Raw genomic sequence first — 12392 nt, forward strand, 5'->3', positions numbered from 1 at the left:
AACCAACGGCGCCGGGGAGGGGCCGCGCCGGGCCCCGCCCCCGCCCCCGCCCCGCCGGGCCCCGCCCCCGCCGCGGCGCCCCCCTCCCCCGCCAAGAGCCGCCCGTCCCCTCCCGCCGGCCCCCGCGCCGGCCGTTGCCACGGCGACAGCCAATCGAGAGGCGCGTCTCCGCGCGCCGCGGGAACCGGCCAGTGGCAGAGCGGGGTGGTGGTTGGGGGGGGGGGGGAAGGGAGTCGCGAGGGCTGCTGGGAGATGTAGTTCTGGCGGGAGTGGTCGGGGGGACGTGGGGGCGGGGACACGCGTGTGGGACATGGGGGGGGCGCTTGGGTGAGGGGTGCAGGTGGGGGACGCGAATGTGAGGGGACACGAGTGTAGGGATGCGAGTGTGAGGAGACAGGCGAGGGGACACTGGTGTGGGACATGGAGGTGGGGACACGAGTGTAGGGACATGGCTGAGGGGACACCAGCGTGGGACATGGGTGAGGGGCCACTAGTGTGGGACACAGGTGAGGGGACACTAGTGTGGGACACAGGTGAGGGGCACAGATGGAGAACGCGGGGGCATGGGTGAGGGATACGAGCACGAGGGGACATGAGTGTGAGGAGATGGGAGAGGGGACACTGGTGTGAGACATGGAGGACGGGACACAGCTGAGGGGACACCAGTGTGGGACGCGGGTGAGGGGCACAGATGGAGAACGCAGCGACATGGGTGCAGGATATGGCTGAGGGGACGTGGGACATGCATGCTGGACTCGGGTGAGGGACGCGGGCGAGGGACAGGAATGCGGGACATGGGTGAGGGACACAGGAGAGGGCACGGGGGTGAGGAACACGAGCGTGGGACACAGGTTTGTGACAAACCTGCAGCCACTCTGATGTGCGACATGGGTGTGGGACACACGGGCATGGGACACACGTGGGCCGGGAGCAGCCGTCGCCACGTGGCGCCCACCCCGGGGCTGAGCCGTGCCGTCGTCCTGGGGCTCCCAGCCACCCCACCCCAGCCATCGTCTCGCTAATCCCCTTCCTAAACGCATCCCCTGGGAGGGGACGGCCACCGCTGCCGTGTCCCCAGCCCGCCCGGGGCTGAGCCGCGGCTGGGCCGCCCGCCAAGCTGGGGGGGATTGGGGGGAGGGGGCTCTGCGGCTCCTCCGGGGCTCCTGGCGCAGAGGGACGACGCGGGAGAGGACGTCCGCTGCCGGCGCGGCGCAGTGGCGCCCGGCCTCGAGGCCCAACGCCCTGAGCGGCGGCCCCGGCGCCAGGCCCCGGCCGAGGCACGGCGCAGCCGACAGGTGCCGGGTGCTGGGAAGCGGCTGCGTCGGCGCATCCCCGCGTGCCGGCCGTCCTTTCGCTGGGGTTTGGAGGGGTCGGCGATGCCCCCCTCCATCGGCCCGGCCCGGCCCTCTGAGCCTGGGTGACTATTAAGGACAGAGCTAAAGTAAGAGGAGTTAAGAGTGAATAATACTGCGGTTAAGCTGCTTTCCGGCATCTCACGGGCCCATGTGAGTCCGGCTCCCTCGGGCTTAGGCGCTGCCGATGCACGGTGCCTGGCCCGGCCCTGCCCTGTCCCCGGCTCCCCCCGGGGCCGGGAGCCCCCCCCCCGAGCCGCTCGCGCCCCGGCCCGCAGGGCAGGCGCACGCCAGCAGCCTCGGAGGCTGCGCTGCGGTCACGTCCCCACCCCCTGCCGAATAAAAGGGCGTTGGGACCCCGCGTGCACCCTGAAAACAGCGGGTTCCCCTCCGGCTCCAGCGCCCTCCGTCTGGAGCTGCTGCCCCGCGCGCCGTGCCTGCGGGACGGGCACCCCGCCGGCGCGCCGGGCGCCCAGCCCCGAGCGCGGAGTGCCGCAGGGCCTCCCGGGACACGCAGCCACCCGACGCCCTCGCTCCCGCAGCCGCCCCGGCGGCTCCCGGCCCCATGCGCGCGAGGATGCTCCGATGGAGGAGATGGGACAGCTCCCGGACACTGCAGCCACCCCGGGGCACCCCAGGGCCTGGTTTTGAGGAGGGCATGGTCATTTTGTCGGTGGTACCTTGGCGCTTTTTTTTCTGAGGGGAAAACAAAACATTTTGGGGATTTTTCCGACCAATAGTTTGGAAGCCGCCGGAGCTGCCCGGCACGAGGCGGCAGCTCTGCCAGCTCAGGGCGGCCGGGGTGGCAGACGCCGTGCTCGCGCCGGGTGCTTCCGGCCATGTGCTGTGCGCCCGGGAATGGGGACGGTGACACTTGTTGCACTTAGGATTTAAATGCCACCAAGGTTAGGAGCAGCTGAGAAGAGATTTTCAGGATTGGACTTTTGGACAGAGATGCCTAAATTCCAGCTAAGCTTCCTTTTAAGCATCAAAGTCCCTCGAATCTGACATCTCGGCAACGGGTCGGCCCTTGCGTGCTCTCTGACGTAGCTGCTGTCTTCGGCACCTAAATGGAGCCCGACGTCAACGCTTTGGCGCGCGACCAGCCTTGGTTTCCACTGCCCAAAGCAGAGCCGCTTCTGAGTCCTGTAGGGATCGAGCTGGGAAAAAGCCCAACGGCTGGCACCTATAGGAGCTGTGCACACCCCAGCATGCAGCTGCGGACCAAGGTGAGAGGTATGAGTGAAGGCTGCTGCTCTCCAAGACCTACGGGTGCCTCTTGGCCAACACTGCTTTGGTGCACCTTGAGGCAGCCCCGTAGTCCTGGCAAGCCCCTGGGACTTGGGTGACTTTTGGGTGCCAAGCAGTGATGCTTGGAGGCAAAGGGCTGCTGCCTTGCCCATCCCCAGGGATAATGCAGGAGGCAAGGACCACCTTGGAGCTGGTCCCAAATGCTGCAGGAGATGCTCCCAGCTGGCTGGGACGGTGGCCGAGAAGAGCGGCGCTACCTGGTGAAGCAGCAATCAGCCCGCTTGGGCTCTCCCATTGCCAGTGGGTGCACGGTCCCCTGGGCTGGGGAATCTGGGGGCCTCTCCGGGCTTTTCCTTTGGAGCCATCGTTGCCGATGCTCTGCGTGGCTGGTGGACCGAGGTGGCACGGAGCTGGTGGGAGCTGTGAGCGCATAGTAGCTGTTTCCTCAAGCACAGACCTGAGCACAGGAGAGTCCTTTAATGATGGACAGAACAGACACCAGCTCCTCCAACCTGGAAACAGCATCCTCTACGTTTTCCGGCCTGACAGAGCGACCATCTCCACTCATTTCCATCACGACCATCTCCACCCAGCACAGGCTCCGTCCATGCCAGCCCCGCAGCAGGACATATCCCACCGACAGCGTCCCTCTGGCTGGCTATGTCCAGCGTGAAGCGGCCCGGTGGTGGGAGACGCATCGATGGGGCCAGACCTACTTAGTGCGCTGGTAGAACTGGATCACGGCTTTCTCCTGCTCGTACGTCTCAATAGCGCCGGGCCGGAGCCGCCGGATCTCTTGGATGGCCTCGATACCACTCATCTTCCGGGTCTTCACGAGGTAGCAGGCCAGCATGGTGCCCGTGCGGCCGTTTCCCAGCAAGCAGTGCACCGCCACGGCCTGGCGAAGGGTGCCGTCAGCCGGCGTGGGCTCGGCGCCCAGCGGGAGCACCTCGCGGCCTCACCCGTGCTCCTCCGCCTTAGCGTTAGCCCACAGCGTCCCCTGCCCTTGGTGCTAACCTCTGGAGTCACCCCTTTGGTGTTACCTCCCCTGGGTGCTACCACCCAGAATCACCTCCTTCTTGGTGCTCCCCCTTTGGCGTCACCCCATAGCTGTCACCCCACCAATGGAGCTGTTCTTATCAGCATTACCCCCCATTGGCGTTATTCCCATTGGCGTTACCCCCCGTTGGCGTTATTCCCGTTGATGCTACCCCTCCTTGGGAGTTATTCCTGTTGATGTTCCTCCCGTTGGCATTACCCCTCCTTGGTGTTATTCCTCTTGGTGTCCCCCTCATTGGCATTACTCCTCCTTGGCGTTATTCCCGTTGGTGTTACCCCACCTTGGCGTTACTCCTGTTGATGCTACGCCTCCTTGGCGTTATTCCCATTGGTGTCACCCCATCTTGGCGTTATTCCCATTGGCGTTACCCCTCCTTGGTGTTATTCCCGTTGGCGTCCTCCCACGTTGGCATGCCTCCCTGCACCCCCCCCCGTCAGCGTTACCCTCCCCGCCTTGCCGTTGCCCTCCTTGGCCTTACCTCCCCCTTGCTGTTGGCCTCCTCCACAAGGCGCAGGAAGCTCTGGATCTGCTCATGCGTCGGGGGGCTGAAGTCGGGCACGCGCAGCCGGTGGAGCTGCAGCTCGGGGCAGGAGCCGTGGTGCGGGGGCGCCCGCTCCGTCAAGGACACCAGGTGCCGCACGCCCTGGCCCAGCAGGAACTGGTAGTGGCCCGGTTCACGCGGCATGGCCAACCCGGCCAGGCACCCTCGTGCCACCCACGAGAAGTTGGGGGGCTGGGCGGTGCCCATGGGTGGGCCTAGCGGCGAGGCTGCACCGTGGCGGCCCCGGGGGTGTGAAACACAGGCTTGATCCCAGGCCGAGACCGCCCTTCCTCCCCCTCCGGGACTCCCTCACCCCACCCCCGGACCGTGGGGGACCCCAAAGTGGGGCTGCCCCGATGCCCCCCCCCCCAGCCGAACCGAACCGGTGCCGCGGCGGGATCGCCCTCGCTGCAGCCCCCTCCACCCGCGAGCTGCCACCTCGGGTCCCCAGCGGCGCCTGCCCCGGTTCTGGCCCCGGTTCTGGCCCCGGTGCCGGCGCCGCTGCCGCAGGCCCCGCCGCGGCCGGGCGCTGCCGGGGAGCGTCTGCAAAGAGCGGCCGGGCGGCGGCGGCGCGCAGGGAGCGTCTGCCAGGGCCGGTGGCGGCGGCGGCGGGGCTGCGGCGCTGCGGCCCCCCCCCCCCCCCCCCCCGGGCACCGGGGACTGCACCGGGACCGAGCCCCCCCCCACCGGGCACCGGGGACTGCACCGGGACCGAGTCCTCCCCACCGGGACCCGGAATTGCACCGGGGCTGAGCACCGCCCCCCTCCCGGGCACCGGACACCGGGACTGCGCCGGGGCTGAGCCCCACCCCGGGCACCCGGACGCGGGGATTGCACCGGCGCTGAACGCCCCGGGCACCGGGGATTGCACTCGGGCTGAGCCCCCGCCCCCTCCCCCCCACTCCGGGCACTGGGATCCGGGGACTGCGCCGGTGCTGAGCCCCAACCCGGCCACCGGGACCCAGAGATTGCACCGGGGCTGAGCCCCCCCCACGGCACTTGGGGACTGTGCGGTGACTGAGCCCCCCCCCCCCCCCCCCCGCCACCGGGACCTGGGGACTGCGCCGGTGCTGAGCCCCCGACCTAGGCTCTGGGATCGCGTTGGAGCTGAGGCCCCCCCGGGGCATCGGGACCCGGGGACTGGACTGTACTGAGGCTGAGCCCCCCCAGGACCCAGGGACTGTGCGGGGGCTGAGCCCCCACCCTGGGCACTGGGACACAGGGATTGCACTGGGGCTGATTCCCCCCCTCCACACACAGCCCGGGCACCGGGATCTGGGGACTGCGCTGGGGACTGAGCCCCCTGGGCACCGGGGCACAAACTGCCCCCCCCCGAGCACTAGGTCAGGACGTGGGGCTGCACGAGCACTAAACCCTGTCTTTGCACCAGCACCTGATGCTTGGCCCCTCCGTGCCCGTGGGTGCCCGGCTGCACCCCTGCATGCCCGGGGTCCCTCTGGCTGCACCCAGCCGCCTGCCTGGGCCAAAGTCCAGGGCAAAGGGGTCCAGGCCGTGAACTGGGTGCAGGGGCAAGTCCTCAAGATGCGGGAGGGGACAGTGTTCCCCTGCCACGCTCGACCCCGGCACCCCTTCCTTCTCCGCTGCCGACCACTACTGGTTTTCCGACGAGCCGTTTCCCAAGGGAAAACCGAGCTCCGTTTAATTATCTGACGGTCGAATTTGTCCCAGGCACTACACGATCTGAGGACAGGGTATGTGGTGGTGGTGGTGGGGGGGGGACAGCAGGTTTCCCAGACTCTCCTTGCCCCGGGCAGCACCCGCAAAGCTGGGACGCTGCAGGGACAGAGCCCGCCTGGCACCCGGGGACTTTGGCCGGCACGTGACGGATGATGGCGGTGGCCTCGCGTCCCCGAGCCGGGGCACGGGCTCGAGCGGGCTGGCGCGGCCGCTGCCGGGCCGAGCTGGCACGTTCCCGGCGCGGGACGATGACACTGGAAGGCAGGAATTCTCCCGCGCGCCCCGGCTGGCGGGAAGGAGGCCCCGGCGTTCCCCGGGGACAGGTTTGCAGCGTCATTTTATAGCACCGAGAGGCTGCTGTGCTGGCTGGCCTGTAATAAAACGACCGTTTTCGCAGCGTGTGACCTGAATGATGCTTTTTGTTAGCAATGACTGCGATTAAATCATCATCTCTTTTCTTCTCCAGATGAAGAAAATTTCATTCCAGAAGAGTAACAAGATACTTTTTCTTTCTTTTTTTTTTTTCCTGATGGCTACTAAAGTGGGTATTAAAGCTGCTCGAGGCTTTGCTATGAGGAAGAAAATGGTATTTAAATGGTATTTAAAGAACACACAGGTGGTGGCAGGAGGAGGTTTATGGGCTCTGGCAGGGGCTGAAGCGGGCAAGGAGCTGGGTGCACCTGCACAGAGCTGGGTGACTTGGGTGACTTGGCACAGCCTGGGCGTTGGACGGGTTTTCCGACCGCCGAAGCTCCCGGATGTGGCAGTTGTGCGCACGGTGAGGGTTATTTAAAAAAAAGGCAAAAAGGAAGAGGGAGAAATATCACGGGGGAAGCCCAGGGCCAGGGCACACAGGGGCCAGAGCAGGCTGGCGCTGCTCCAGGGTGCCCAACCCTCTGCTCCCTGCCCACCTGAGCTTGGAGCGGGCGATGAGAAAGTGCTGCTGGGTTGGAGATGCTTGTCCTCCCCACCGTGTATGAGATGAGTGGGGTGAATGCCACGCTGCCCGGATACGTGTGACCATGGAGGCAGCAAGCAGGTCCCCCACCACCCTGGAGCCCTTCGGTTCCTGTTGCAGGTGCGTGCTGAAGCATCAGCCCTCGTCTCATCCAGACGTGGATGAGGCCTCTGTGGGGCTAGGTGTAAAGCTGGAATGGCTGCTGCAGGGCTTCGCTGGTCCTGGAGATCCCACATGGACCTCAAATGGCCCTACAGCTTCTTCTGTTGACCAGGCCAATGTGACTTCTTGGGGCAGAGCCCCACAGGGTATGAGGTGTGTGTGGGTGGACAGCAGCTGTTATTTGGGAACCCACCTGTGTGTTAGGGGGCTTGCTGGATGAGAGAGCCCATGCCCAAGAAAGGAGCTGCCAGGGGCTCCATGGGTTAGATGGAGCTGGTGATTGCCCCTGGATGTAAGGAGGATGCCAATGGGGGCTCCTTCAATGGTAGCCAGGTGTTGGGTGGGGGACAAGGTGGAACATGATAGAGGTTGTGCTGCATGTGTGACATCTTTGGTAGGGATGAGTGGTTTGGGAAGCCCCAATCTGGCCCTGCTTGACCCTGTGATGGGCAGATTTTGCCATGGCCTCCCAGAAACCTTGTGTGTGTCCCAGTTTGCCACCATCTGCTCCCAGGTGGTAATGTCAGATCAGCTGTTTCTCCTGCCTGCTGTGCCGGGAGAGGTGCTGTAGTTAGCCTGAGAAGGGCTGACCTTGGAGTATGAAGATTGCCATGGGGTGGTGGAGAGGTTGGCAGCTCTGGCACCCACTGTGCTGATCACTCTGGGAAGGACAGAGGAGCAATAGGAGGAAGCAGTGGGGATTTACCCTGGCTGAGCGCCCTTGGCTCTGCTGGAGTGGCTCCAAGCATGAACACGGGAATGATTTGGTTTGACTTACGCCATCCAGGTGCCCGTGATTTATTTGCTCATGCACAGGTCAAATCTTGTGTGTGCTGTGCAGGGACAGAGGGTCCCAGTTACAGACACTGTAACCCAGCCCTGGGCAGAGGTGACACCCTGGGTTTCTCCCTGATGTTCTGGTTAAGCAGAAGATCTCCTTGCTCACAGATTTCCAGGTGCCACACTGAGCTTCGACAGGATAAATTTTGGCCAGCAAAGACCACTGATGCTTTCCAAACCCATTTCTTTGTTGATTTCACACCATGTGGCTGAGGGGGGCTTACGAACTGTGGATGGGGAAGGGGGGACATCAGCATGGTTGCATGGCAATCACAGCTTCCCTAAAGGTTGCCAAACCCTATCAGCAAGAGCGTAGAAGTGACAAACAGCCCTGTGCCCTCTGTACGGCTCCGGGCTGTGTCAGGGCTTCAGATACACCTCTCCCTTGATCTCGTAGGGCAAGTTTCTCCAGCCAAAGATGGGGGCTTGAATGGGCGAGTTGTACATGGCCGATTTCACCTCTCTGCCTGAGAGTCCCAAATCCCACATGTACACGTCTGAGATCTCCCCTACAAAGGACTGCCCGGTTTCAAACCCACCCCCGTAGGAGTCCTGATCCTGCCCTAGCACGATCACCGCTTCGTGGCTCACAATATAGCCTTTCTGCATCCCCTTGCGGGGCCAGGGCTTCCCATTGAACCAAAAGCTCACGATGCCCGTGGTGGACTCCCAACTAGCGCAGATGTGCTCGCTTCCCATTGGGGACCCCATGGGGACGTGGAAGGACACAAACTTGCCCCCCACGTACAGCCAATACTCCCCAGGCCTAGATTTGATGAGGAGAATGTCGTTGTCCTGGGCCTTGGTGGCATAGGAGAAGAGGCTGTAGGGCCGAGTGAGGTCTGTGTAGGACCTCAGGCACACGGTGAAGTTCTGCAGCGGTTGGTCCGGTCTTGCCTTAACCAGCACATAGGAGCCCTTGGTCTCTTGAGGAAACACAAACACTTTGTTGACGAGATCTGGAAGAAATGGGAAGAGAGTGGCTGCTCCTGCCATGGCAAAGGCATCTGGCTGTCTCCTAGCTCCTCCGAACTGGGGCACGCCACCTGGGATAATTTTCCAGGGGGAAGCAGGAATGCAGTCAAAGCAACGCGCTGTCAAGGAGGCCGTCACCAGACCTGGGGCTGGGTGTGACTGCGAGGTACCTTCCCCACAGAGTTTTCTGAGTGGGTCACTGGGGCGGCAGTGACAAAGGCCACCATGTGTGGTGGTGATGCAGGCCACACGGTGCTGAGGCCAAGCTGGGGAAAGGAGAGGAAGAGCCTCATCTGCCAGCTGCCCCCATGATTGGGGATCACGCTGTCCCTACCGTTCATCCACAGGTTGTAGGTGGCCACGACGCTGCCTTCGGAGCCAGTGGCAGTGCAAATGTAGGTGCCGCAGTGGGTCTTGTTGAAGGAAGGGATGAGGAGGATGTTGTCTGGGCCTTTCTGCAGGGGCACCTGGCTTCCTTGCTTCTCCCACAGGAACTGCAGGGGACTGAGCCAGGCAGGGGGTTACCCAGGGGTGAGGGCACCCGGGGGTGGCCATGTCATGGGGTGTGGGATGTGCAGCCAGCATGGCACTCCTGCGAGCCCTCCAGACCCCAACCTTGCCCCTTCCCCTCCCGCTGCCCATGGGGATGCTGGAGCCTGCTTGCCTTGTGCTGGGCCTTCTGCCAGCACGGTGCTGGAGGGACAGGAGGGGTGGAGAGAGCCTTACCCAGGGTCCCCAGAGACCTCACAGGACAACATCAGCTGATGGTACTCGGTAGGCGCTGGTGGGTGAGCCTGGATTGTGGCAGTCACTTTTTCTGCAGCACCGGGAGGGAAGGTCTAGGTTGGGTATGGGGGGGGGTCTCCCTGGGCTGCTGCCCATTGCCCCCACCCGTAGATCCCAACTGCACCAGGGTTTGCTCGGTGCCGCTGCCTGTGCTTGCTGGGCCCCGATGGGCAGGGCTGCAGCAGCCAGCACAGTTTCCCCGCTGCAGATCCTGCTGCGCCCCAACGTCACCCCGCACAGTGCCCAGCATGGTGTCCACACTCTGCCCCGATGTGCCCTTGCTGCAGTGCACTGTGTGCCCCACTGGGCTCTCACTGCACTGCCACCGCATCTCTTCCTTACATCCCCCATGCACCCACTGCACCCCTCACTGCCGCGCTTGTGCTCCACCGGCTGCCACTGCACCACCACTGCACTCATTGCACACTACCAGTGCACTCAAGGTGCCCATTGCATCCTTCACTGCACTCACTGCACCCCTCACTGCAGCGCTCAGTGTGCTCCACTGCTCTGCACTGCACCTTCCCCTTGCACCTCCAACTGCATCCGCTCTGCTTCCCAATGCACAGTGTCCCCCAACGCAGCTGTGCGCTGCGCTGCTCCCCACTGCTCTGCCACTGCGTGTCCCCTTGCACCCTCCTGCATCACTGCACTCATTGCATCCCTCACTGAACCCGTTGCTTCCTCCTGCACCCCCCACAGACTTTCCCCACCTTCCCCTCTGAGTTCCCCTAGCGCAGCCCTTCCAGCCCTACCTTGTGCGGCAGAAGGGCCAAAGAGTCCTGTGAGAGCAAGGAGCCAAAGCCACAACTTCCCCATGGTGTTCGGCTGCAGCGACGTGCCCCGCTGCTCCTGAGCACCTGCAGCTCCGTGGGTGAGGGTGAAATGAAGAGCCACTGTGCTGCGCGCTTCCCAGGCTGAGCTGCGTTATGGGCAGCGAGGGCGTGCCAGGATGACAGCATTGCTACGCAACGGTGTGACGTTCGTTGGCAACCTTCGCATCCGAGTGCACGGGGTGACTGGCTGCCATGTGAAGGCCACAGGGCTTTTGGGAAATTTGGAGATGGTCCAAGACCAGGCCATTTGCTTGATAGTCTTCCAGACCCAGCAGGCCGGCAGGGAGCCCAGGGACAGCAAGGCCACATGTTGGAGGGAGGGCGGAGGATGTGGATGAGCTTGAGGACAAGCAGTGGGGTCCTCTGGAAAGGCTGTGCACTGACATGGCAGGGCTTGGCAGGCCTTGGACATCTCCTATTTGGCCAAGGAATGGTTGCAAAACTTTCCAGTTGGAATGCGCTGGCACACTGAGCCCACGGGCACCAAGCCCCGGTGCGCTGACCATGGGAAACTCCGTGCTCACAATAATTCAGCTAATTTCTCAAAATGACAGGATGAAGAGAGGATGGAGAGCAGCATCTTGGCATTTCCTGGTTGGAAGGAGCAAGGTTGCTATGCCACCAGGTGGTATAACCCCTCAAGACCCTGTCATTTCATGGATGCCTGAAGACAGTGTGGTGGGACAGCAAGGGAGATCCCGTGTTCAAGCAAACCGATGCCCAGCATCAGGAGCGCTGACAGAATAGACTCACATCTGGGACACGGGGATGGTTTGCGCAACTCTGGCTAAGGGCTTGGGGACAGAGAAGGGCACCAGCTAAGGAAAACTAAGCAGTGAAAGGAGCTGGAGGGACATCCCAGGGGCATCTGTCCTGGTGTCCTCTCCTGGGGATACTCAGGAACCTCAAGAAACAGGACAGGGCTACAGGGCCCCAGAGGAGAGTGTCATCCAGTACACAGATATGACTGGTGAAAAGAGAGACATGCAGGACCGGTTGGCCAGCCCTGCTCAGCCCTGATGCTGGTTCCTACCAGAACCCCAGAGCAGGGGTATTTCATCTGCAAGGGGATCCACAGGGAAGTGAATTTTCTCATGTTTTCCTCAGGGAAGAGAGGAGTTTGGACAAGCTGCTTTGGAAATGCATTTCCCAGGGATGCCTGGCACTTTGTGTGGACGGCTGTCAGTGCAAAGACATCCCAACCACGTGGCAGAGAGTCCCCTGGGCTGTTGTCTGACAGTAAAGAAAAAAATGCCTTCTGGTTATTTTGAACCTGGCTCCTATGAGCTCAGTTATGGTCCCCTGTTCTGGGGTGGGAGGAGAGGGAATGGTGGACCTTGCATTTTGGAGCTCTCTATGACATTCCCCTTGGGTGTCTCCCAGCCTGAAGTGTCTCAGCTCACTCTGCATCTACCCCCTGCCTCATCCCAAGCTTTACTCTCCTCTTCTGAGTGCTTCTAGCTTTCTCATCTCCTCTCTGAGATGAGGGCGCAGGAACAGGGCCAGGTACCACAGCCTGGGGGCACCAAGGACTTGTGCAGTGGCAGGACCAGTGGCTGGGCTCAGCTATTCCTAATATCGCCCAACATTTCATGTGTGTTTAGGCAGCTCCTGAGTGCTGAGTCCAAGTTTGCATAGCCTGTCTATCCTCTCCAGAGCTGTGCTCCTGACCGACTGCCATCAGCTTGGAGACCCCCACTTATCCACTAATTCTAACCTCCATTACAGCTCCCCCCAGGACACACCCCAGGCTTAAAAGCCTGCATTTTCCCAGATCCTCTAGGAGCTATTTAAAGCTTTTTCTTCATATCTGCCCACCCCCAGCATCCAGGCACTGTGGATGTTGTAAGCAAGAGGCTACACGCTGCAGTTTGGCTGTTCCATGTTCAGGTTGCCTTATAGCTCCCGGGAGATACAATCTGGTCCTGGTGAT

General features: G+C 62.6%; 2 protein-coding genes across 2 annotated transcripts; both read right to left on the minus strand.

Annotated features, from left to right (window-relative positions):
- Positions 1-3059: 3059 nt before the first annotated feature.
- Positions 3060-4555, minus strand: DUSP23 (dual specificity phosphatase 23). The gene is made up of 2 exons (XM_062597977.1): positions 4142-4555; positions 3060-3501 (listed from the first exon to the last, which is right to left on the minus strand). Exons 1-2 carry the CDS (start codon positions 4409-4411, stop codon positions 3316-3318), a joined length of 456 nt encoding a protein of 151 aa, XP_062453961.1. The 5' UTR covers positions 4412-4555; the 3' UTR covers positions 3060-3315.
- Positions 4556-7147: 2592 nt separating this feature from the next.
- On the minus strand, positions 7148-10442 carry LOC134152363 (serum amyloid P-component-like). The gene is made up of 4 exons (XM_062597634.1): positions 10379-10442; positions 9564-9654; positions 9172-9341; positions 7148-8821 (listed from the first exon to the last, which is right to left on the minus strand). Exons 1-4 carry the CDS (start codon positions 10440-10442, stop codon positions 8223-8225), a joined length of 924 nt encoding a protein of 307 aa, XP_062453618.1. The 3' UTR covers positions 7148-8222.
- Between the last annotated feature and the right edge of the window lie 1950 nt (positions 10443-12392).

Source organism: Rhea pennata, chromosome 31 (assembly GCF_028389875.1).
Source record: "Rhea pennata isolate bPtePen1 chromosome 31, bPtePen1.pri, whole genome shotgun sequence".
NCBI lineage: Eukaryota > Metazoa > Chordata > Aves > Rheiformes > Rheidae > Rhea > Rhea pennata.

Coding starts and splice junctions, on each gene's coding strand:
- LOC134152363 (XM_062597634.1), bottom strand. CDS start 10,442: ATGGGGAAGTTGTGGCTTTGGCTCCTTGCTCTCACAGGACTCTTTGGC. Junction 9,342..9,563: donor GAGGTCTCTGGGGACCCTGG/GTAAGGCTCTCT, acceptor TGCCTGGCTCAG/TCCCCTGCAGTTCCTGTGGG. Junction 8,822..9,171: donor CTACAACCTGTGGATGAACG/GTAGGGACAGCG, acceptor CATTTCTTCCAG/ATCTCGTCAACAAAGTGTTT.
- DUSP23 (XM_062597977.1), bottom strand. CDS start 4,411: ATGGGCACCGCCCAGCCCCCCAACTTCTCGTGGGTGGCACGAGGGTGC. Junction 3,502..4,141: donor AGGCCAACAGCAAGGGGGAG/GTAAGGCCAAGG, acceptor ACCCTTCGCCAG/GCCGTGGCGGTGCACTGCTT.